The 22,960-nt window shown below is 51.3% G+C and overlaps 1 protein-coding gene and 1 pseudogene across 1 annotated transcript in view; one reads left to right on the top strand and one right to left on the bottom strand.

Annotated features, from left to right (window-relative positions):
• Window positions 1-6,343, top strand: part of LOC143651356 (acyl-coenzyme A thioesterase 11-like) — a 37,009-nt gene extending 30,666 nt beyond the window's left edge. Inside the window, 7 exon segments of the mRNA XM_077122297.1 lie at window positions 242-299; window positions 1,139-1,205; window positions 1,530-1,613; window positions 2,295-2,449; window positions 4,314-4,449; window positions 5,173-5,298; window positions 6,188-6,343. Coding sequence (XP_076978412.1) covers window positions 242-299; window positions 1,139-1,205; window positions 1,530-1,613; window positions 2,295-2,449; window positions 4,314-4,449; window positions 5,173-5,298; window positions 6,188-6,343 — 782 coding nt within the window.
• Window positions 6,344-6,499: 156 nt separating this feature from the next.
• On the bottom strand, window positions 6,500-20,910 carry LOC143651355 (protein FAM151A-like; annotated as a pseudogene).
• Window positions 20,911-22,960: the final 2,050 nt, after the last annotated feature.

Genomic DNA, 22,960 nt, shown 5'->3' with positions numbered 1-22,960 from the left:
CAAAGAACGAAACTGAGGTCCAGTGAGGGGAGGTTCCCTCCCCAGGGCCATTTGGAGATTCTGAGGGGAGACGGGGCTGGAGCCCACTTCCCTGGTACTTTCCCAGCTGGGCTGGTTTGCCTCCAGCTGCCCAGGTGAGGCCTGAACTCACTTTAGGTCTCCTTGGGCCTTAGATGGGAGGTAGGGGGTAGGACGGCGGGTGGTCCCACCCCCAGCACTGTCTGCCTCTGCCTCCCTCCCCGGGATGGCAAGCAGCGGTACCGAGAGGCCAGTGCTAGGAAGAAGATTCACCTGGACAGGTGAGTGGGGGCTGGGTGGCAGAAGGGGACAGACCCAGGGCTGTCCTGCCTCCCTGGCCCCAGGGCATTCACCTCTCTTCAGCACTGCCCATGTGGTGTCCACACGGCCTCTGGACAGGCCTCATCACTCCATGGGTTTTCTGGCCACTGCACAGATGAGGACATTGAGCACAGAGAGGGCAGGTGTCTTGCCCAGCGCCACACAGGAAGGAGGGATCTCAGTGTCAGCATTTGAACCTTGGCTGGTCTGGCCAGATTAAACTCCCATATTCTTTCCATGGACTCTGATGTCCATTTGGCAGTTGAAGAAAGAAAGGCTCAAAGAGGGAATGAAACTTGTTCAAGTGATAAACCCAGGTGTCTGCCTCTACTGTGAAAGTGCTTTACAGACTTTAAAGTGCTATGCACATCTTGGGGCTTGTGAACCTTTGTTAATAAGAACAGGGCCTATTTATGCAGCATTTACTGTGCTCCAAGCTGTGTTCTCCTTATGGTGACCCCATGGGGCAGGTACAACTGCTGATCCCATTTGACAGTTCGGGATGCCAAGGTATGAGGGTGAACTAACTTTAGCCAGTCATTCAGCAAGGAGGTGGGGGAACCAAGCCCTAAAACCTGGTTCCCTCCTCCCTCACTTGTCCCCTGCCTCTGGGCTGAGTTGGTATCTTCTTGGCTGTTGTTTCCTGTGTGTCCATCCAGTTTCCCTAACCAGGCAGGACAGCCTCTCCCACCCTGCTCGGCTGAGCCCAAGGCCCGGCACATAGTAGGCCTGCGGTGAAGCTGGCTGAAAGGAATGGGGCTTCCAAGGGACCAAGCGTGCCATCTTCCCTTTCTCCCAGGAAGTATATCGTGTCCTGTAAGCAGGTGGAAGTGCCCCTCTCTGTCCCCTGAGACCCTAGCAACCAGGTAAGGCCCACTGCTCAGCGGGGATGGTCCTCGGGACCACGGGGTGTCCCAGTCTCTGAAAGGAACGCCTCGTGACTGCTACACTTGGCAAACAGCTTTCCTGTGTTCCCGTTGGGCAGGAGGGCACTGAGGCCCCGAGAGGAGGGCTGCCTTGTCCAGGTCTAGCCAAGCCTGGACGTCCTTTCCCAAAGTCCAGAGCCCTTTCCACAGCTGCCCCCACCCCTCATTTGCCAGCCACATTCCCTTCCCCCACCCCAGTGTGGCCTCGGCCCAGGGGCCACCAAGGACGAGGGGAGGCATAACTTCGCTCTTGGCTCTGCCCAGGTGCACCTGAGCTACAACAACGTCTTCTCCCTGAAGATGCTCGTGGCCAAGGACAACTGGGTGCTGTCTTCAGAGATCAATCAGGTAGCTGATGCCCACCCCATCTCCCATCTGTCCTTTCTCTTCTGAACAACCAGCCCTTCGTCTTGGTCAGAGGGGGCAGTGGGCCAGGAACAGAAATTCTCTCAAACTCATGTTTGACTCATGTCAGAGGGGGATTTCTGCAAAGGAGTTGGGTGAGATCATGGAACCAACCCACCTGCAGAAATACAGACATTCCTAGCGGGACCTGCAATGGAGAACTAGAAAGTACTTTCTCTCCTTACCCTTCCACCTTCTTGCCCCCAGTCTCTCATCTCTTCTGTTCTCTGCCCAGCTGCTTCCTCCTCTCTGTTCCTTCTACAGTTCGGATCTAGGGGAAGTGGCCAGTGGTAAAGCCCTGGCTGAGAGGGGACCTGAGCTCTGCCACTGCCTTTCCCTTGAGAAAGTCATTTTCCCCCTGCTGTGATACTGGGGGCTTAGGTGGGCCCCCAGCTCTGGGAATCCATGGCACAGCTGCATTAGTCCTTGCTTCTCCAGCCTACTTCCTGTCCAGCTGTGCTGAATTTGCTCAACAGCCCCATTTCGAGGGGATGTAACCGAGGCTCAGAGAGGTGGTGTGGCTTGGCAGTGGCGAGTTAGTGACAGCCTCAAGCTTCTAGCCCCAACCTCCAGTCAGCACACACTAGCACCCAGCATATTCTGGGGAGGGGGCACAGGAATGAGGACATCCTGTGTCCCCTGCCAGTCTGCCTGTACACCCTGGAGGACGACAAGTTCCTGTCCTTCCATGTGGAGCTGGTGGTGCATGTGGATGCAGCCCAGACCTTCCTCCTGCTCTCAGACCTGTCCCGGAGACCTGAGTGGGACAAGCACTACCGGTGAGGTACAGGGGCTCTTCTACAGCCTGGGGGAAGGAGGGGACCTGCCCAGCTGGCCCCGTGAGGCCCCCTTGCCCCTGATGGCCTGTGGAAGTCATGTGTTAGGCAGGGGTCAGGGTCATGGGTATTGCAGTTGAAGGCTTGGTTTTAAGTCTTGTTTCTGACCCGAAGCCTGTGTGCCCTGGGGAAGTAATTTCCTCTCTGGGCCTCAGTCTTCCTTCACTTAAAATGGGTACGTGGGGGTAGGTTTTGGATTGGAAACAGGGGATAGAGCAGTGCTTTTTAAATTGTATTTTGTGGAGCCCTAAGTTTCCAGACAGACATGCTTGGGAACTGCTTAGGCACCAGGGTGGAAAGCTGAGGGGCCGGCAGGGCTCCCGGACCACCAGCCCAGCTTCAAGCCAATTGACAGAATGGCCAGTTTGCTGTGTTTACCAAATGTGCGAATTCTTCTTACGATCATGTACATGGATATGCTATTTTGGAATGTAGTCGATGAATACATTTGTTCCCCAAATCTAATGATTCTTCATATACATATCTCCTTGAATTTAATCAGGGATGATAAATATGTTCTTAGGAAAATAGCCAAAATTTTTGTTTAATCTGAGAATATTTAAGTTTAAACTGATATTTTTTTTCTGAATCCCTTTTAAAATCATTTTCTGTTATGCCATCACCCTAGCTTCTGGGGGTTCTTTGATCATTTCTCCAGTGTCTTATTATAAAGAGACTGTATCCCTGAGTATATCTGTAAGGGGGTTCTGTGTATTTGGAACCTCAGTGAGCTGGTCATTTGGCAAGTTAATTTTTGGCAAATTGGCTTCCTTCTTCCTGCCCCGACTTGTCTCACCTGTGCAGGCAACTGCGCCAGTGTATACGCGCGGGCTTTCTGCCTAAGGTTTCTTTGCAAAAAGGCCTGGGGTAGGTGAGTCCTGGTAGCTAAGCTATACTAAGAGTCTGAGGGGATTGGGGCTGGGGGTGTGGGGGTGTGGGTAGGAAGGCTTCTTGGAGGAGGTGGGCTGGTGTGGGTCTTGAAGGCCAAATCAGTTCTTGACTCTTGATGGGACAGGAGGAGGGTAGCCTGAGGGGAAAGGGAACCCTTGACTGGCTGCCCCCACACCCTGCCACAGCTATTCTGCTCCAGAAGTCCCCTTCCAGAGGGAGGGTAGGAAGAGAGGAGAGCAGGGAGAAGCAGTGGGACTGGGCTTGGGTTGCACATATCTCTGTGTCGATGTCCTTTTATCTTGTGCACTGTGTTGGTGTAAGCCTGTCTGAGTGCATCTGAACACGTGTGTGCCGCATGCCAGGCCACAGCTCTGGGACCTGATAGCCTGACACAAGGCCCAGCTCTACTTCCTTATTAGCTCTTTGGTCCTGGGCAGGTTACTTCCCTGAGTCTCAGCTCCGTAAGCTGTTAAATGGGAATAATAAGAGTATCCACCACACAGAGCTATTGCAGAGATTAAATGAGGTCATACTTAGACGAGCTCCTGGCACACAGTTGGCACTCAATGAACAACAAGTACAATGACTAAATTGCCACACATCTGTGCAGTGTGTGTACACCTGCACAGGCATATACAGACACGGATGGGCCCACGTGTGCCACTGTCTGTGTCTGTGCATGCATGCATGCATGTGTGTACATGCCTGTCCCTAGGGATGTGTATGTGCATTGGCCTGTGGATGCCTGTGAGTGTCTGCCTTGGCTGGGGCTCCCTGTTCTCCTATTGGTCCCTGTTGAACAGTACAGGGGACAGAATGTCCACTGCACAAGCTGCTCAGGGAGGCAGGCCAGGCCTGCTCCTCCCCAGGGAGCTGGAGTGACTCCCCAGGGCCCTGAGCTCTCGGCTTGCCGCAGGAGTGTGGAGCAAGTACAGCAGGTAGATGAGGACGATGCCATCTACCACATCATCAGCTCTGCCCTGAACAGTGAATCCAAGCCCCTGGACTCTGTGATCCTGGCCTCACGGCAGAAGCCTTGTGACAATGGGTGAGTACCTGTCTCCTAGCAGGGTGCAGCAGGGTAGGGACGGCTCATCTCCTCCCTAGGGAGGGACTTCAGCTCAGCTTCCCCATTGGCCCTGGGACCCCAAGCACCATGCTTGCCCTCTGCTGAGCTGCTGTGGTTTTACGTAGAGAAAATGGGGACACGGGCACATACCTCCTCTCCAGTCATTCCTGTTCTAAAGCAGACCCTTTAGAACAAGGCAACGATGCCTCACCCCCACCGTGGATGGGGCTTTTCTCACATGCCCACCTCTTGGCCTCTGTTTTCTGAAAGCCCCATTTGGCTGGAGGATGGCAAGCTGCTGGCCATAGATGGGGATGCCAGTCCAGGCAGCATTTCTTAGAGATGGAGCTGAAAACTAATATGCATAACCCTTCTTCTGAGCACTTACAGTGAAGGGGCTTCTCCAGGAAACCCACATGGAGCCGCATTGGCTTCTGGTAAATTTGGTGCTGCTGACGCACAGGTGCCTCCTCTCGGGAGCCTGGCCCTGAGCCAGGGGCCAGGGCTCTGAGGGTTTGTGTGATTTAAGACGCCTCCCCCCACCCCCATGAGGGCCTCAGTACCAGAGGTGGTGGCGGTCGTGGGGGAGTTCTGGACACTGGGGATGGGGGCAGGGCCTGGGCCTTGGCTGGGCAGAATGAGCCCCTACCTTCTCTTCCTGTGGCCAACCGCTGTCCCCCTCCTTCCCGCCCTTCCCCAACTCCAGGGACCCTCAGTGATTGCACTGAGGTCGGTCATACTGCCCACCCACTGCAAGATGCCTGAGTACAGCCACGGGGAGACCCTCTGCTCAGGCTTCTGCCTGTGGTGTGAGGGGGACCAGATGACCCAGGTGAGGCAGCACCCCCTCTCTCCCTCCCACCTGCCCCAACCCAGCCCCACACTGATGGGCTCAGACCATCCCACAGCCCAGGGCCCACCTCCAGCAGGCTCCCTCTTCCAGCTTGGGCAGACCAGAGTGCATGAGGGGCTGACCCAGCGAACCTTGACTGAGACCTAATCTGTGTGGAGATAAGTCGGAGGCTGCTGCTGGGGCTGGACGAAGCCCCGGCCACTGAAGGCAGAAGACCTGTGTTCTGATCTAAAAGTCTATCTCAGTATTTACTTACTTATATACCTCTTCTTGTCTAGGAAGGCTTTATATGGCTCTGAGGATCCATAAAACTCAGCACAGCAGCAGGTGTTCATTGAAAACGCAGGAGGAGGCCGAGAGAAAGTGAGGGGTTCGGGGAAGTGAGACCAGTTCCAGTCTTGGGCTCAGAACTTCTCTGAGGGCCACGCCACCCTCAGAGCTTGGTCTGGGGGCTCAGCCTGTTTGCTAAATTAATATGCTTAAACTGAGGGTGGCGCCCAAGTCTAAATTGTAGCCACAGAATAAATTCATTTAAATGGGACATGTTCCAGAGACTGGTGAGACCCCGCCCCTGCCCTCCAGGGCTGCCACCCCCACCCCCCGCAGCTGGCAGAGGAAAACTCCGTGTGTTACTGCAGTGCTGGGAGACAGAGGGAAGCCAGGGCCGTCAGCACCCAGGGTTACACTCAGGGGTTACGCCTGCCAATCCTGCAGGCTTCCAAACGCCCTCTTAGACTCCAGGATGCTGGGTTGCATTTGCTCCCCTCCCACAAGGCAAATGCGGCTGACTCCAGCCTGCCTCATGCCCGCAGGGCTCCGACCCCCTGCAGTGGTCCCCACCTCCTGAGCGTGGTGTCCTGCCCTGCAGGTATCCTACTACAACCAGGCCACCACAGGCTTTCTCAACTACGTGACCACCAATGCGGCCGGCCTCTCCTCTGAGTTCCGCACCACCTTCAAGGCTTGCGAGCAGTTCCTCTTGGGCAACCGGAATGACCTGGCCCCCAGCCTCCAGACCCTCTAGGGTGCGGTCTGCAGCCACCTCGGGCCCACTCACTCCATCCTGCCCCCAAGGACGCCCAGGCAAGTGCGTGGACGAAGACAGAGACATTTACTCCTTCCTGCCTCTCTCACGGGAAGCCTCGACTTTGGGATCTGCTGACCCAGCACCACTGGGCTGTCAGTTTCTGCCAACATCAGCTAGCAGGTTCTGGCGGCAGTCCTCGGGCAGCCTGCAGTACACTCGGGTTCTGTCCACAGCCCTGGCTGCCAGCAGTCCTGCCTGCCTAGCTGCGTAGCTGCCCTGGGCAGGGTTGTGCCCCACCGTGACGGTGGCCCTGGGGGAGGAGCCCAACAGCCTGGCCACGGCTCTGGCCATGCTCTGGCCCAGCGGCCTGGCCTGCAGCTGGAAGGCCACAGGCTGCCAGAGCCCAGGGCACAGCTCCAGCATATCTGTGAGCAGCTGTTCTCTGTAGCCACCGTCTAGCACCTCCTCAGGCCAGTCTGGTGCCATGGTCACGTGGGGGAAAACCTGGTCCACAGCCATAAGCAAGTCTCTGCCCACCAAATAGCCAGGGACCCCAAAACTCCCACGGGAGAGGGTGGCCTCCACCCACCCGGGCCGGGGCAGGTGGCCAAGGGTAGAGAGGTGGGCCAGTGTGGCCAGGGCTGGCCAGAGGGCTGCAGGCTCTGCTATGTGCAGGTGGATGCCCCAGCATCCTGGGCATGTGGCGATGTCTGGGCGGGGCCACCTGGGCCACCCACGGTGGGCACGGGGTCTCCGGCTGCAGGCCCCCCGGGACTGACGTTCAGCTGGCTCGTGCCTTCTCTGTCTGGAAGAGGCAGCGAGGCAACAGTGTCTGTGGTTAGTTTATCATGGGGGTGCCCGTGGCTGTTGTTAAAGGGGTCTTGGGGGTCAGGGGTATAGCCAAGGAGGAGCAGCTGGTGCCTCAGTGTCTGGGATTTGTTAACTGGCTCTGGGCTGCAGGTGGAAGGGAGGCTTTACTGATTGTGCTGGGCGCTCACCAGAACAACACGATAAAAATGCTATATGCGAGCCCAGCGCTAGGCCTCTGGCCGGGACCCGGCCCTGGGCCCTGCAGCTCGGTGTGGCTGACGACTCCGGGGCGCAGGTCTGAAGACCCAGAGCCCACGCTCCTGACCCCGCTGTACCTTCCTATCTCTCTCCCGCTTCTGTCCAGCCTGCGGCTTGAATGGACTCATGTTGCCATGGTAACAGACCCAAGGAACCTACCTGAAGCAAAGGGAACCCTGCAGTCTAGCTGAAAGCATGCCGGCAGCAGGCAGACCTCACCTGGAAGAGGAACCGCTGCTGTCTTTCCACTGCCCTGGACTTCGGGAAGCAGCCACTCTACGCTCAGACCATCGGCCCCGGGGAGTGGCAGGGAGGGGACCAGGCTGCCCTGGAATAGTAGACTTGCTTCCGCGTGGTAGTCACTGTGGGGCACCAAATTGCCGAGGTGACATGGCCACCTATGCAGAGAATTCCATGTGCCAGGCTCTCCACACACTCTCTCATCCTCCCAGCATCCTGCCAAGTAGCTGCTACTCCTCGTTTTATAGATTGCAAAAAGTGACATGGACGAATCACCAGGATTGGAACCTGATGTGACCAGGTCTGCCTGTCCTCAAAGTTGGATCCCCCTCCCTTGCCTAGATGGCTCCCACTGCTGGAATGTTGAGTCCACTGGGGCTCATTTGAGGTGAGTTAGCTGCAGGTTCAGAGTCAAGGGGATGAGGGGTTCAGGCACCATCTGACTGCTGATCAGTGGGCACGGTGGAGGGGGCCACTTCTCTGAAACTGTAAAGTATCCTGCAGGGGAAATGTGGAATTTGCTGGGTTCCAGTCTGAGTTGGGTTCCAATGTATACAAACTGAATGAGTCCATTATAAGTTACTTAAGTGTTCTGCCCCTCAGTTTCCCTATCCATAAAATGGAACCTCTGCTACATGGATATGTGAAGCTTTGATAACATACCATACATGGCAGTGCCCAGCCCAGGGTCAGGCAGACAGTAGGTGTGCAAAATAATTCCTTCTTCCTGTTCCACTCATGATTTCCCCCTCCCATGTCCCTGCCCGCCCCTCCTCCCCACCCCTAGCTCTGCTCTGGTGTCCTCCAGATGCTGACCCTGGGCTGCCTAGAGCCCACACTGCCCTTCCTTGCCCTCCATAGACCCACTTCCTACTGGCAAGCTGCCGGAACTGTGATGCGATACGCTCAAAGAGGTCAAGGGAGGCTTGGTGGGTGGTGCAGTTGTCCCGGATGTAGAGGAGGTCATCCACTGACATGGGGTCTGTGGCGGCCTGCCACAGCATCAGGCTGTACCTGGGGCCAGAGAGCCGGCTCAGCCACCTGCCTGGCCCAGCAGGCCCTCAGCCCCTCCCCTGCACTCATTCAGCCCAGAGCAGGGGCAGGGCACCTGTCTCACAGCTTCCTAACAGCCATTTGTCCCTGAGCAGGGGGCCCAGGAGGCAGGAGGGCCTGGTCTTATCTACTTCCTGACTTAGAGTGTATCTACTTCTGGGCTCTGTCTTAGGAAAAGGACAGAAGGAGAAAGGGTATGAGGGGAAGGGAGGTCAGGCATGAAGAGAAGGGGGCGGCTTTGAGCAGTGTGGGTTGAAGAAGAGCCTCGGTCTCTGCAGGGTTGTCCTGGGGCACAGGTTGCAGGTGAAATCCGTGCAGTCCCAGGATCACAGCTGGTTCCCCATAAGAGGAAGCTGCGGGGAGGCAAATTGTGTCTCAGGATAAGCACTCTTCAGCAGGCAAAGTGTTCTTTCCCAATGCAAGCTCTGCCTCATGAGGTAGTGAGTGGTCCATCCCCAGAGGTGTGCAAGCAGAAAGGTGGGACCTTGCAGAAACTGTGAGCACCAGTGGGGGCTGCAGCAGATGATCTTGTGGGAGACCCTTCCAGCCATGAGTACCTGGGATCTTCCTGGAGGCATCAGTCCTGGGGGTGGGTTTGAGGAAGAGGGCTGCAGCAGGGGTTTGGGAGTTTTTAACCTCTTGGATTGGTCCAACAGCCAGCTGAAGTGGGGCCAGGTGGGCCGCACCGTGGATGCCCACACAGGGAAGGTGACCTTCTGCGGCAGTGCTCTGACCAGTCCCTGCATCTTCTCCACCCTGGCACGGGTGTATGCGTTGGTTTGGGCACCGGGCACATAGAGGGTAGTCCAGCCCGGAGACAGGGTGACCTTGGGGTACTTCTCCTGGATCAGACCCAGGAACCTGCAGAGAATCAGAGACACATGCTTCTGGAGCCATGCTAGTCCCTTCCTTACCTCTTGGATTCCCATTGTAGTTCTGGAAAGTAGGCAGGGCCTATTCCATCTGTAACACAGGGTAGAAGCAGAGTCCTCAAGAACTGAAGTGGCTTGTTCAAGCTCCTGCAAATAGGGCAGTGGCTTTGGAGTCAAGGAGGCCTGGGTGGAGGTCCTGACTGTGACCTTGGGCGAGGCACTTACCCTCTTTACCCCTCAAGGGCAGCATAGCCTTAAGCAGGGCAGAGTGCTTCAAAAGCTCCATAGAGAAGACAGAATTCAGAGCTGTGAGAATCTCTGAAGTTTCATGTTATATTTCTTTATTTCATTGAAATTTTTGTCCTGATTTAAATTTTAATAGGAAATTAATGTTACCTACCCCCCACCCCGGCTCAGTTGTCCTAATAAGTAAAATCAACACTTCAAGAAGACTAGTCAAGTTTATCTTGGGCCATTAACTATATTTTTTGAACTGCTGCTTTCCATATACACCTTGGTTTGAGGAGCACAATAAATATTGGACGGATGGATTGTTGGCTGGTTGGTTGGACAGGTGGCTAGATGAATAGATGGGGCTTAGAATCAGAAAACCCTGGTTTTGAATCTTTTCTCTGCCACTTACTAGACTGAGGCAGATTACATCTATGACCTAGTTCCTGTATTCATAAAATAAAGATCAGAGTACCTACCTCATTCTCATTGTAAGAATTAAATGGTATACTGCCTGTAAAGTGCTTAAAACAGTGCCTGGGACACACAATAAACATTAAACACAATTATTCTCAGCTTTTTCATCTGTAAAATGGGGAGAGAATAAACAGATGCTTCATATGGCAGTGCTATGTAAGAGTCAAATTAGATAAATTCTCTCCTTTTTTGTAAACAATAATAGAGCACCGAGCAACTAGTGTTTGTGAGTGCTGTCAGGGCCTGAAGAGGGAATCAACACTTCTGACTTTTCCAGCAAGCCAGGTCCTATGCGTGTCCCTCAGTCTCCAGAGAGGACTCAGCCCCATTTGCCCTCAAGGAGTATGGTATGTAGGAGCGGAAAAACTCATAAACCAACAGTGGCAACCCAATGTGTTAGAAGGAAAGTGTGGGGGCCAGAGGTTCATCAGAAAATGGAGGAAAAGCATTCGAGGCAGAGGGAACAGCATGCACAGAGGCTCACAGGCATAGCTGCCTGGTGTGGCTGGAGGCAACCTCAGCAAAGGGCCCCGGAGCACCTCCTGTGTTGAAGGCAGATGACTGGACCTGGCCAGGGCAGAGCAAACACTCACCACTTGGCACTGACCTCAATTGAGATGGGCACATTGGGCCCATTCAGGATGTCAGCAGTGATCCACATGGGCCTCTGGACTCACCCCTGCTCTGTCAGCTGCCTCAGGAGGTCCAGGAGGGGCCCACGGCCTTGATGCTCTTGAAATTCAGCTTGACGCCTGTGGGGAGGAGGGCAAGGGCTTGGGTTAAAGCCCCTTCTATTCAAGGAAGAAGGAAGATGTGATTCCTGGGGCAGGGAGGTCAGATATGGTGTGTGTTTGGGGGGAAGGGTGTGCAGGGACAAGGACCCGATCCTGGGTGGGTTTGAGGAGAGGCTTTCAGATAGGAGGAGCTATCCCAGAGTGGAAGGGCCCACCCTGGAGCAAGTGGACTCCACCATTTCCAGAGGCCAGCTAAGGATTCAGTGGGGCTAGTGTAGGAGAGAGTCTAGCTCCTGATAAAAAGGGGCTGTGAGTCTTGGATAGGGCATGTCAGAAGGTCCTAAGCCAGCCCAGAATGTAGGGAGATCATTTGGACTTTGGGAATGGATGTTTAAGTAGAAGGGAGTTTCCCACAGTAGGGAAGACACCCAGCATCATCTAAGACCCAGAGGTAGACCCATAGCTATCGTATTCAGGATGGTGAGGAGAGGGGGATGAAGGGAATGGCAGGAGGTGAGGCTGGCAAGTTATGGAAGGATGTTAGAGGCAGCCCAAGGAGATCACACTTTGTCCTGAGGGCAACGGGGAGCCCTGGAGGGTTAAAGCAGAAGGGTGGCCTGATGAAATTGGCATTTTGGAAGGATCGCTCAGGTGTGTTTGTGGCAGTGGTGGTGGTCTGGGAGAAGATTAAAGGAGCTTAAGTTCAGAGGCTACAGCCAATGAGGAATGAAGTGTTAGATCTGTCCAGGACAGAGAGGATGCAGCTGGAGCTAGGGTGGAGGAAAGGAGTGGTGGGATTAGATTGGTGGGGAGCAGTGGCCGAGTGGACGTGGGGATAAGGATGAGGGAGGTGTTAGGATGAGGCCTCGATTCTGACAGAGGGAGATGGGGGGGGGACAAGGGAGGAGTTTGTCTTTGAACATGTTGTATCCAGGAGTGAACACCCTGACCGTGCATGCACTTTCACGTCTGTGGAGGGGAGGGTGCTTCAAGGTGCCCCTACCCTTCTGGGAAGAGATCAGCACGGCCTCTACCCACTGCTGCAGTGTGTTGTCACTGTAGATGTTTGGGGGGTGCGCCATGATGGGTATCCCCATCTCGTTGATGGTGTTGAGCCCTTCCACAGTGATATCCGCCTCCAGGACCATGGTGTCAGCTGTGTGGAAGGCAAAACTCATGTCAGGTTTGTGTTTAAACAGCAACTTTTCTCGTCAAAAAAGAATAAACATTTATTATGGAACATTTGGAAGACAGAAAAATTTACCCACATTTCCATCACAGTTTATATTTTGATATATTATTCCCTCTGCCTAGTGTATTAGTTTGTTGTGGCTGCTATAACAAATGACCACAAACTGGGTAGCTTAAGACAACAAAAATTTATTCTCAAGCAGCAGCGAAGTTGGCGGCTTAGTAAGATGCGCGGGTCTTAGTTCCTCCTCCAGAAAAGCAACTAAAGAAACAGAAACAATATGAAACAGCTCCCGGAGTCACCACAGAGACCAAAAAGACAGCGTACCCCATTCTGGAACGGCTGAACGGGCAGAGAGAATCCGCTGCGGTGAGATACCCGAGGGGCGCACGTTTTCCCGGCCGGGGCGGCTGGCGACTGGGGTCCCCTCCATGCACGTGGCTCCCCGGTCTGACTGGGAACATTGGATACCAGGGCCCTCCCGTCACGCTTGGCATCTCCGGCCAGCTGGGCAATTTGGACCGGCACTCCCCCAAGCCGCAGCCAGCGACCCCCACCTCCATGCACGGTTTCCCGGGCCGACTGCCCTGCAGACAAACGACCGCCACAGCGCCACCTACTGGGCAGGAAAAGAAAAACAGAGCCCAGAGATTCCACAGAAAAACCTTTCAACCAGCTGGGTCCCACACCCAGGGAAATCTGATCAAATGCCCAGACACCAGCAGAAAATAATGGATGACGCTCGGAAAATTGAAGATATGGCCCAGTCAAAGGAACAAACCAATAGTTCAAATGAGATACAGGAACTGAGACAACTAATGCTGAATATACAAACAGAAATGGAAAAACTCTTCAAAAACCAAATCAATAAATTGAGGGAGGACATGAAGAAGACATGGGCTGAACAAAAAGAAGAAATAGAAAATCTGAAAAAACAAATCACAGAACTTGTGGGAGTGAAGGACAAAGAAGAAAAAATGGAAAAAACAATGGATACCTACAATGGTAGATCTAAAGAGACAGAAGCTACAGTTAGTGAACTGGAGGATGGAACATCTGAATTCCAAAAAGAAACAGAAACTATAGGGAAAAGAATGGAAAAACTTGAGCAGGGGATCAGGGAACTGAATGACAATATGAAGCGCACAAATATATGTGTTGTGGGTGTCCCAGAAGGAGAAGAGAAGGGAAAAGGAGGAGAAAAACTAATGGAAGAAATTATCACTGAAAATTTCCCAACTCTTATGAAAGACCTAAATATACAGATCCAAGAAGTGCAGCGCACCCCAAACAGAATAGACCCAAATAGGCGTTCTCCAAGACATTTACTAGTTAGAATGTCAGAGGTCAAAGAGAAAGAGAGGATCTTGAAAGCAGCAAGAGAAAAACAATCTGTCACATACAAGGGAAACCCAACTGCCAATCAAGACTCCTATATCCAGCAAAATTGTCCTTCAAAAATGAGGGAGAAATTAAAACGTTCTCAGACAAAAAGTCACTGAGAGAATTTGTGACCAAGAGACCAGCTCTGCAAGAAATACTAAAGGGAGCACTAGAGTCAGATACGAAAAGACAGAAGAGAGAGGTATGGAGTAAAGTGTAGAAAGAAGGAAAATCAGATATGATATATATAATACAAAAGGCAAAATGTTAGAGGAAAATATTATCCAAACAGTAATAACACTAAAAGTTAATGGACTGAATTTCCCAATCAAAAGACATAAAATGGCAGAATGGATTACGACCCAGCAATACCACTGTTAGGTATCTACTCAAAGGACTTAAGGGCAAAGACACAGACGGACATTTGCACAGCAGTGTTTATAGCAGCATTATCTACAATTGCAAAGAGATGGAAACAGCCAAAATGTCCATCAACAGACGAGTGGCTAAACAAACTGTGGCGTATACCTACAATGGAATATTATGCAGCTTTAAGACAGACTAAACTTATGAAGCATGTAATAACATGGATGGACCTAGAGAACATTATGCTGAGTGAGTCTAGCCCAAAACTAAAGGACAAATACTGTATGGTCCCACTGATGTGAACCGACATTCGAGAATCAGCTTGGAATATATCATTGGCAACAGAGACCAGCAGGAGTTAGAAACAGGGTAAGATAATGGGTAATTGGAGCTGAGGGGATACAGACTGTGCAACAGGACTAGATACAAAAACTCAAAAATGGACAGCACAGTAATACCTAAGTGTAGTGTAACTAGGTTGGAACACTGAATGAAGCTGCACCTGAAATATGGTTTTTTGTTTGTTTGTTTGTGTGATTGTATCTTTTGTTTTTGTTTTTTTTCTTTTTCCTTTATATGTATATATATATTTTATTAGTATTATTATTTTAATTCTCTTCTCTGTATTAACATTCTATATCTTTTTCTGCTGTTTTGCTAGTTCTTTTCCTAAATCGATGCAAATGTACTAAGAAATGATGATCATACATCTATGTGATGATACTAAGAATTACTGAGTGCATGTGTAGAATGGAATGATTTCTAAATGTTGTGTTAATTTCTTTTCTTTTTTTTGATTAATAAAAAAAATTTAAAAAAATTTATTCTCAAAGATCTAGAGGCCAGAGGTCTGAAGTCAAGGTGTTAGGGCCCTCCTCTTTCCAAAGGCTCTAGAGAAGGGTCCTTCCTTGCCTCCTCTAATTTCTGGCAGTTACTGGCAACCCTTGGCCTTCCTGCTGGGTCTGGGGAGAAGGAATCACATCTCTGTCTTCACATGGCCATCCTCTCTCTGTGTCCAAATTTCCCTCTTCTTATCAGGGCACCAGTCATATTAGATTTAGGGACCCCTATAGAATGACTTCATCTCAAACTATTACATCTGCAAAGACACTATTTCCAAATAGGGTCACATTTTTAGGTTCCATCTGGATATGAATTGGGAGGAGAGGCACTATTCAAACCACTATCCAACTTACTTTTTATGCAACTGAGTCCATGCTCTGTTCATAATTTTGCCAACTATTTCCACATTTTCAGAGTCTTTCACACATATCATTTTTAAAAGCGTGGCTGCAAAAGCCCTCATTGACTGTGTTCACCATGGTTTAGTCAAACAACTGTCTTTAGACATTTTACTAGTACCTAATTTTTTTTGCTACTAATAAGTAAGGATGCATATTTCAATCTGGTTTTCTGACGATTTCTGATTCCTACTTGTGGAAGTTGAGTCAGGGCAGCACAGGGTCATTTGTAAAGTTCATATTATCAAAATTCTTTCTACTAAAGTTGTTCTGATTCATGTTTCCATCTCCCTGTACCTGGACAGGCACTGCTCATTGTTATTTATTTATCTTGCATGGGCAGGCACCGGGAATCGAACCCAGGTCTCCCACATGGCAGGTGAGCTCTCTGCCTTCTAAGCCACCGTGGCCACCCTCACTGCTATTTTTTTTATCTTTGTAGTTCATTCACTTAGTTCAGCCAGGTGGACATCCTCTGAGCCCTGCCCTAGTTCAGTTTAGCATGGAGCTGAGAGCCCTCTCATGGGAAGCTGGCACTGGAAGACCACACGAGGGCACTCAGCCTTTGGGGAGTTTAGAGGAGGGAAGGGTCACTGTCAGCTCACATAGTATCACAGTTAGAAGGGGCCTTGGCTCCTGGTTTACACCCACAGACTCCTGACTATTCTCACCTCTAGCCCTGCTCCCCTCCAATTCCATTCTCTACACAGCCACTCTAGTCTTCAAAATACATCTGACCATGCTATCTCCTGTGTTAAAAAATAAACAGGACAGCCACTCTAGTCTTCAAAATACATCTGACCATGCTACCTCCTGTGTTAAAAAATAAACAGGGCAGGCCACAGTGGCTCAGCAGGCAGAGTTCTTGCCTGCTATGCCAGAGACACGGATTCAGTTCCTGGTGCCTGCCCATGCAAAAAAAAGAGGACAAATAAACAAAAAACAAACCCACTGCCTTGAGAATCAAATCCAAACTCCTTACCATGGTCTTTGTGGTTCTGCAAAAATGAGGCCCTGCCAAATTATCCCATCCCTCTCATTCTCTAGTTCCAGCCGCTCCAGCTTTGCAAACTTTTAATGTGTACACCGGTCACCCAGGGACTGCATTAAAATGCAGAGTCTGATCAGTAGCTCCAGGGCGGGGCCCGAGATTCTGCATTTGTAACGAGCTCCCTGTGAGGTGGATACTGCCCGCACTTGCACTGCACTCGTAGCGAGGCTCTGACTTGGCTTCTCCATCTCCACGCCTCACACGTGGCTGTTGCCTGGCAACGCTGTTCCCTCCACAGCTTTATTCAGCCCCCTCCAGCTCCTATGTCAGTCTTGGCTTAAAATACCACTTCCTCGAGGAGGTCATCTCCGAACCTTACCTCCCTAAATTAGGCCCCTCATTTCCCGCTTGCATAGGAACCGATGCTCCTCCTTTGAGAACTCAGCCCCTACGTAATCACTCACTCAGCACCAGCCTTCCTGCGAAGAAGCTCCCTGAGGTCAGGGAAATGGGCCCGTCTCACTCCTCGCTGAATCCCCAGTACCTAGATGGTACAGGACATAAAAGAAATGCTTCATAAGTGGCTGCTGAGTGATGAATGTTGGAAAGAATTAATGACAGAAAAATCAAGAGCAACAAGTTAAGGCCCTGAAAGGCGCAAAGAGCTTGCCCAAAGTCACCCAGGGGTTTAGCCGCTGCGGGACTACAACCCAGGTCTCTGGATTCCCAGGAGGGAGAAGGAAGCTGACACCCAGGCCCCGTTGCTGCTTCATCCTTGTGTTATGAACTGAGCTGAGAGGTTAGGACTCACTGTTTCTCTCATTGCAAAGATATACATGAACCTCCCAGGGCAGCGAACGCTGAACACGGACATAAAAGCACTTTATAAACCGTGGAGGGCTTTACGAATGTAACCTTTGTTATTATGACGTGAACACAAAGTCCTTTCTTGTTTGGGATGCAGAGAGAGACAGAGAGGCCCAAAGGGGGTGGGGCCCAGCGAGGCCCAGAGGAGACAAGACTGAGAGGGAAACCTTGCAGAGGAGAAGGTGACTCAAGAAAATGGATGCTCCGAATCTACTTCCCCATTTAACTGGGGAGGTGGGGGGGGTAGGTTGGGATGGAGCCAGGGCTGGAATCCGGGTGTCTGAATCCCGGTGAGCTCTCCCACCCTACCCCTGCACCCGTCCCCCATGCTGCTGCCTAGTCCTATGGCTTGATTTGTGCTGTGAGTTCCTTAAAACCAGGAGGCATGCCTTACTCATTTCTAAACCATCCTTCTGAGCTTGCTGCAGAGCAGGGGCTGAACAGACGCTCAGTGAATTGGACTAAAAACCCATGGAATTGCATTCTGGATATAATCTGCCTCCCTGTGAGGCTACCCGGGCCCAGCTTTTTTCCTAGAAGTCTTCTCCTTTATCATAAAAGGTTGTTACTTGCCTTCCAGATGCTGAATATGGGGGCTGGCTTGCTTGAGTGGGGGCTGGGGGGATGAAGAAGGAGCAAGAAATGAAGGGAGGACTGGTTCTGCAGTCACAACAGAACTCCAGTGCGAGGGACATGCAGTTACTGGGCCCCGCCACGTGCCAGGAGTTTTACCTGTGCAGGCAGGTGAGCATGGTGGCGGAGCATCCTGGGACCCAGACCCGTGGCTTCCAATCCCAGCCCTATCACTTTTGAGCTGGGAGGGTTACTTGACCTCTCTGCACCTCACTTTCCTCATCTACAAGAATTCAATGCTACAATATACCTGGATAGGCACTCACAAAGTGTTAACTACTTACCCGGAGCATCTGTTTAAAAAAAAGGTGACTTTGTATCCCCATTTGCCTGGCACAGCCTAGTTCATTTCTGTTATCCCAGCATAATCAATGACATCCCACTATCATAAGTGACCGGGTTTGCATTCACTCTTCTTAAGCAAAGGGGGTATTATTATCAACTGCCTTTTACAGAGGAAAATCTGAGCTGCAGGTAGGTAAAATTTGAACCCATTTCTTTCTGTTCACCAGGCCTGTGCTCTGGCCCCTCTTCTGACCTCACCAGCCTAACCCTACCACCATCTTGCCCTTGGGGTCCCCACCTTCCTCACAGAGCCCTGGCAGGACCCTCAGGGAGGAAACAGGGCTGGGATTCTCTCTGGACCACTGGACCTATGCTAAGGGCCACTCTCCCTGCTCCTAGCTGTAGAGAGCTGCCTGGTTGGGGGTAGGGCCCTTGACTTTCTTCTTGACCAGGAAAGGGCTCAGTAGAGTCCCCATCCCTCCTCTGCTGCTCCAGGACTGATCCTGGGATGAGGAGGGTGGCAGGCACTCTTTGCCTTCTACCAGGGCTTATCTCCCAGATAAGATTCCTCCATCTCTGGATTCTCCAGCCTCTTTATCATCTAGTTCTCAATCAGAGGAGCTTCTTAAAGCAGCAGCAACCTGGGCCCACCTGGTCTGCCTCTTCCAGGAAGTCCCCTTTAACCACCCATTCATTCATTCAGTAAGCCTTTCCCAGGCACTTGCTCCCAGGCCCTCTGGTGCAGTGACCCTGTGGGAATCAGAGCTGGAGCCCTTGATCTGCCTCAGACCTATGGGGTGATCTTGGCCAAAACCTTCTCCCGTGGACATTGAGGGTTTTGTGCTTCAGCAGTTGTTCTCAGTGGGTGGTCTGGGGCCAGCAGCATAAGCATTACTGGAAAGTTGTTAGAAGTGCAAATGTTCGGGCCTCTGCCCAGATTAACTTAGAAACTCTGAGGGTGGGGTCAGCAGTCCTGTCTTTGGGTGCAGGCTCACACTTGAGGACCATTCCTTTTTCTTTTTATAGTTACCACTTTGTAGTTTCCAAGCACATTCATGCACATTCTCCAGCTGAGCTTTGCCACAGTCTTTAGCTAGCGGGGGGTGGGGCAGGATGTAATGGTTTAAAGCCTGGACCTACTCTCCTGCCTTGGTTGAACGTATCCCTGTAGGTAAGTCAGCTGTTTCTGAGCCTTAGTATTCTCCTCTTTAAAAGAGTACCCTTGAAATGGGTTGCAGGCAATCACAGATGCACCCATGTGTAATGGACAGCTGTCCATTAAATAATTTAATTATTAAATTAAATAATACATTTATTATTTATTCATAATAAATTTGAATCCGAGAAGCTCACAGGAGTTACAGATTTTCTGAGATTTTCACAATTCATTTTTGGTCAAGCTAGGGCCTCAAACTCTGATCTTTTGATTTGTTTAGGCTTAGAGAGCAAAGGTCTCCTTAGCTGGGGCAGCTGTCATCTGATAGGTCATGGGAGGGACCGTTGGAAGGGTGGGCAGTGCCAGGTTCAAATGCTGGGCTCAGAGCATATTAGTTATGCAACCTTGGGCCTCCCACTTAACCCCCCTGCGATCCTATTTGCTCAGGTGGTGTTTAGGACAAGAATCACCTCTCAGGAGCCACCGCCTAAGCAGTTCCTCTCCTTCCATCTCCTGGGCCCGCCCATCTCCCCTGCAGCCTGTCTCAGTGGCTGGACTCACTCTGCAGAGCAGCCTCCATGTTCTCCTGGCATTGGCAGCGTGGTACCAGGTGACCAGCAGGTCATCCCGGCTGCTGATCTGGCCCAGGCTCAGCAAGTAGTCCAGCATGTCCACCTCAGGGCTGCAGGCTGCGTCTTGCTTACAGCCTGGAATGAATGCCAAGGGGGCTGTTAGTGTCAGTCCCCACTCCACCTCCACACACTCCCCCATCTGTCGACTCTTGCCACTGAACAACCCTCCCTGGACTCCCAGCTCATGCCCAGGAGAGACCGTGAGGCCCTGAGCCATCATCAGTGCTGCAAGAGAGGGTGGACCTGGGGAGGTCAGGCGGGGGGGGAAGCTCATGGAGAAGTAAGCATGTAAGGGTTCTTGAAGGATGGGTATAAATTTGACAGGAAAGGGGGAATTGGTTATTCCAGAAAGAGCATTTTTAAGCAAAGGAGTGGCCATTGGCCTGGTTCAGATGGAATGGAAAGAAATGGAATCAGGCACGATTGGAAAAGAGGGATGTAATCAGATTGTAAATGGCCTTGAACACTACAGGAGTTTGGGCTGAGGGCAACCAGTGAGGTTTGTATCTACAAAGGTCTCGCTGGCTTCTGAGCAAGCCTGGGCTGGAGAGGGCAGGTCAGAGGCAGAGGATGCCATGGCAGGGGTGTAGGAGACACGGTGTAGGGAGCCCCAGTAGGGCAGGGCCAGAGGGGATGGAGAGTAAGGGATGAGAAAGGAAGTCAGAGGCCCAGCCCTCCAGGCTTGGGGTCTGAGTACAGGGATGAGGAGAGAGGAGGGTCTGAGGGTGTTTGCTGGGCTTCTGAGCAAATGGACTCTGTGCTGAGTGTGAGATGCCCAAGGAACCCCCGAGATGAAATGTCTACCCAAGGGCATACTCAGAGGGGGGTCTGGGCTGGACGGAGGTTTGGTGGTCTTAAGGCAAATGAAGGAGGAGGGGGAAAGAAAGTTAACGGAACCCTCTGCTGGAGAGAAAAGTCCTAGTAGGATTGGGGGATGGAGAGAGACAACAGGGCCCTGGATGGCAAAGATTCTAGGTGCAGATGAGGACTGGGAAATAGGGGAAGCTGATCAGGCTGGGTGAAGGCGAGGCTCCCACCTGGGTGAACATGCCCCTGCAGGGGGATTCTCAGCACGGTCGCAGTGACCAGCACCAGAGTCACACCAGCTCCACCAACAAGTGCCCACTTCCTCTTACAGCCCATGCTGATCCCCTCTTGGGAATGCCTCCTTCAATTCCTTATGGCCCAGTGTCCCCTGAGCCTCCTTGCAGCTGACATCAAGCAGGAGGCAGGAGCTCCCAGCAGCACCGACTTCTCCCCCAGACACAGTCGGCTCTTATAGCTCTAAGGTCCCGGGGGTGGAGCCCATTCCTCCTTCTCCCTTCGACTCCTCCCCTCAGCCTCCCAGGTTCTTAACAGGTCAAGCAGAAAATCCCATCCACCCCCAAAATGACCTTTGAGCAAAGGAAGAAGCAGCAGAGGATGAGGATGTTGGACTGAGTTCCTCCTGCCCCCATTTGCCCTGCCTGAGAGTCAGGAGATCTGGGATCTCATCCCATTTCTGCCTCGCTTTGCTGGAGACCTTGAACAAGTATATTGCCCTCTCTGGGCCTTGTTTCCACCCCCACCCCACTCCCGCTATGTAAAAGGAAATGGCTTGACTGGGTGGTCTGTAATGACCTTTTCTCTTCTAATTCTAGGGCTTTCTGCCTCGTCCCTGGGAGTTTAGCAGGCCAGACAAGGGTTGGTGATAAGGACAGATTAGATCTGCTCTTCCTTCCAGGGTTGTGTCTGGATTATCTCCCTGATAATCGATGCAGGGCATTCCCTGGGCAGGGAGTCCATCAGGGGCATGGTGAGTCACCACCTGCTCCAGTGTGGGAAGGAGACCATGGACTAGCCCTATTCCAGGGACCCTAGAGTTTAAAGGAGTCCAGTAATCACCTGGACTTTGGCTTAGAGGCACACAGAAAAGCCCAGGGGAGCACTGAGATGATTGGGAAATATGCATGAAAGTGTCTAGAATGAGGCCCAGGTGGGCAGAAGAGGGGATGCTGGGGGTTGGAGGAGCAGGTCAGGAGAGAGTTTGTTTCAGGCAAGCTTGAGTCATGGGCATGAGGGGGTCACCCCTGAGCTATTTCCCAGGAGGGATCTGGACATCAATATCTCACCACAATGAGGACGGGGGCATGATTTTGATACCAAACAAATGCAGGGCTGTCTGCCCGATGCACGTAACAGCCAATCCATGACACTGGGGTTTCAAAGAGAGGAGCCTGCTATGTGGGGAGCAGAAGATCAGATGGCTTCTCGACCCAAAAGTCTGTTCCTGGAGTCTGAGAAGTTCAGGGTTGTAATAATCAAGTATAAAGAGGGTTGAGCTAGGCTAGAATGGCCAGGAAGTATAGACAGGTCTGAGAATAGGCTAGAATAATAATTTCAATAGAAAGTATAAACAGGGCTGAGACCAGGTTCAATAATCATTTCAATAGAAAGCATAAGCAGGGCAGGGGCTAGGTTAGAATAACCATTTTTCAATAGAAAGTATAAAGAAGGCTGAGCCTAGGCTAGACTAACCTTCTTGGAGTATGTTTATTTGGATCTATTCTGTTTGGGGTACACTGCAGTTGTCGGATCTGTAATTTTAAGTCCTTCATAAGAGTTGGGAAATTTTCAGTGATAATTACCTCCATTAGTTTTTCTCCTCCTTTTCCTTTCTCTTCTCCTTCTGGAACACCCACAACACGTATATTCACGCACTTCATGTTGTCATTCAATTCCCTGAGTCCCTGGTCATATTTTTCCATTCTTTTCCCTATATTTTCTTTTGCTTGTAGGATTTCAGATAACTCATCCTCCAGTTCACTAATCCTATCTTCTGTCTCTTGAAATCTGATATTGTAGGTTTCCATTGTTTTTTTTTTCATTTCTTCTACTGTCTTTCATTATCATAAGTTCTGTGATTTTTCCAGACTTTCAATTTCTTCTTTTTGTTCATGCCTTGCCTTCTTTATATCTTCCCTTAATTCACTGATTTGATTTTTGATGAGGTTTTTCATGTTTGTTCGAACATTCTGAATTAATTGTTTCAACTCCGTTTCTCATTTGAATTGGGGGTTTGTTCCTTTGACTGGGCCATTTCTTCAATTTTCCTAGTATGATTTATTATTTTTTGCTGGCGTCTAGGCATGTAATTACCTTAATTAGTTTATTCTGGAGATTGTTCTCACTTTTTTTCTTCCTAAGATTTTCT

The sequence above is a fragment of the Tamandua tetradactyla genome, chromosome 12, assembly GCF_023851605.1.
Source record: "Tamandua tetradactyla isolate mTamTet1 chromosome 12, mTamTet1.pri, whole genome shotgun sequence".
Lineage (NCBI taxonomy): Eukaryota > Metazoa > Chordata > Mammalia > Pilosa > Myrmecophagidae > Tamandua > Tamandua tetradactyla.
The sequence above is the reverse complement of the archived record's forward strand: the minus strand, read 5'-3'. Positions and strand labels throughout refer to the sequence as shown.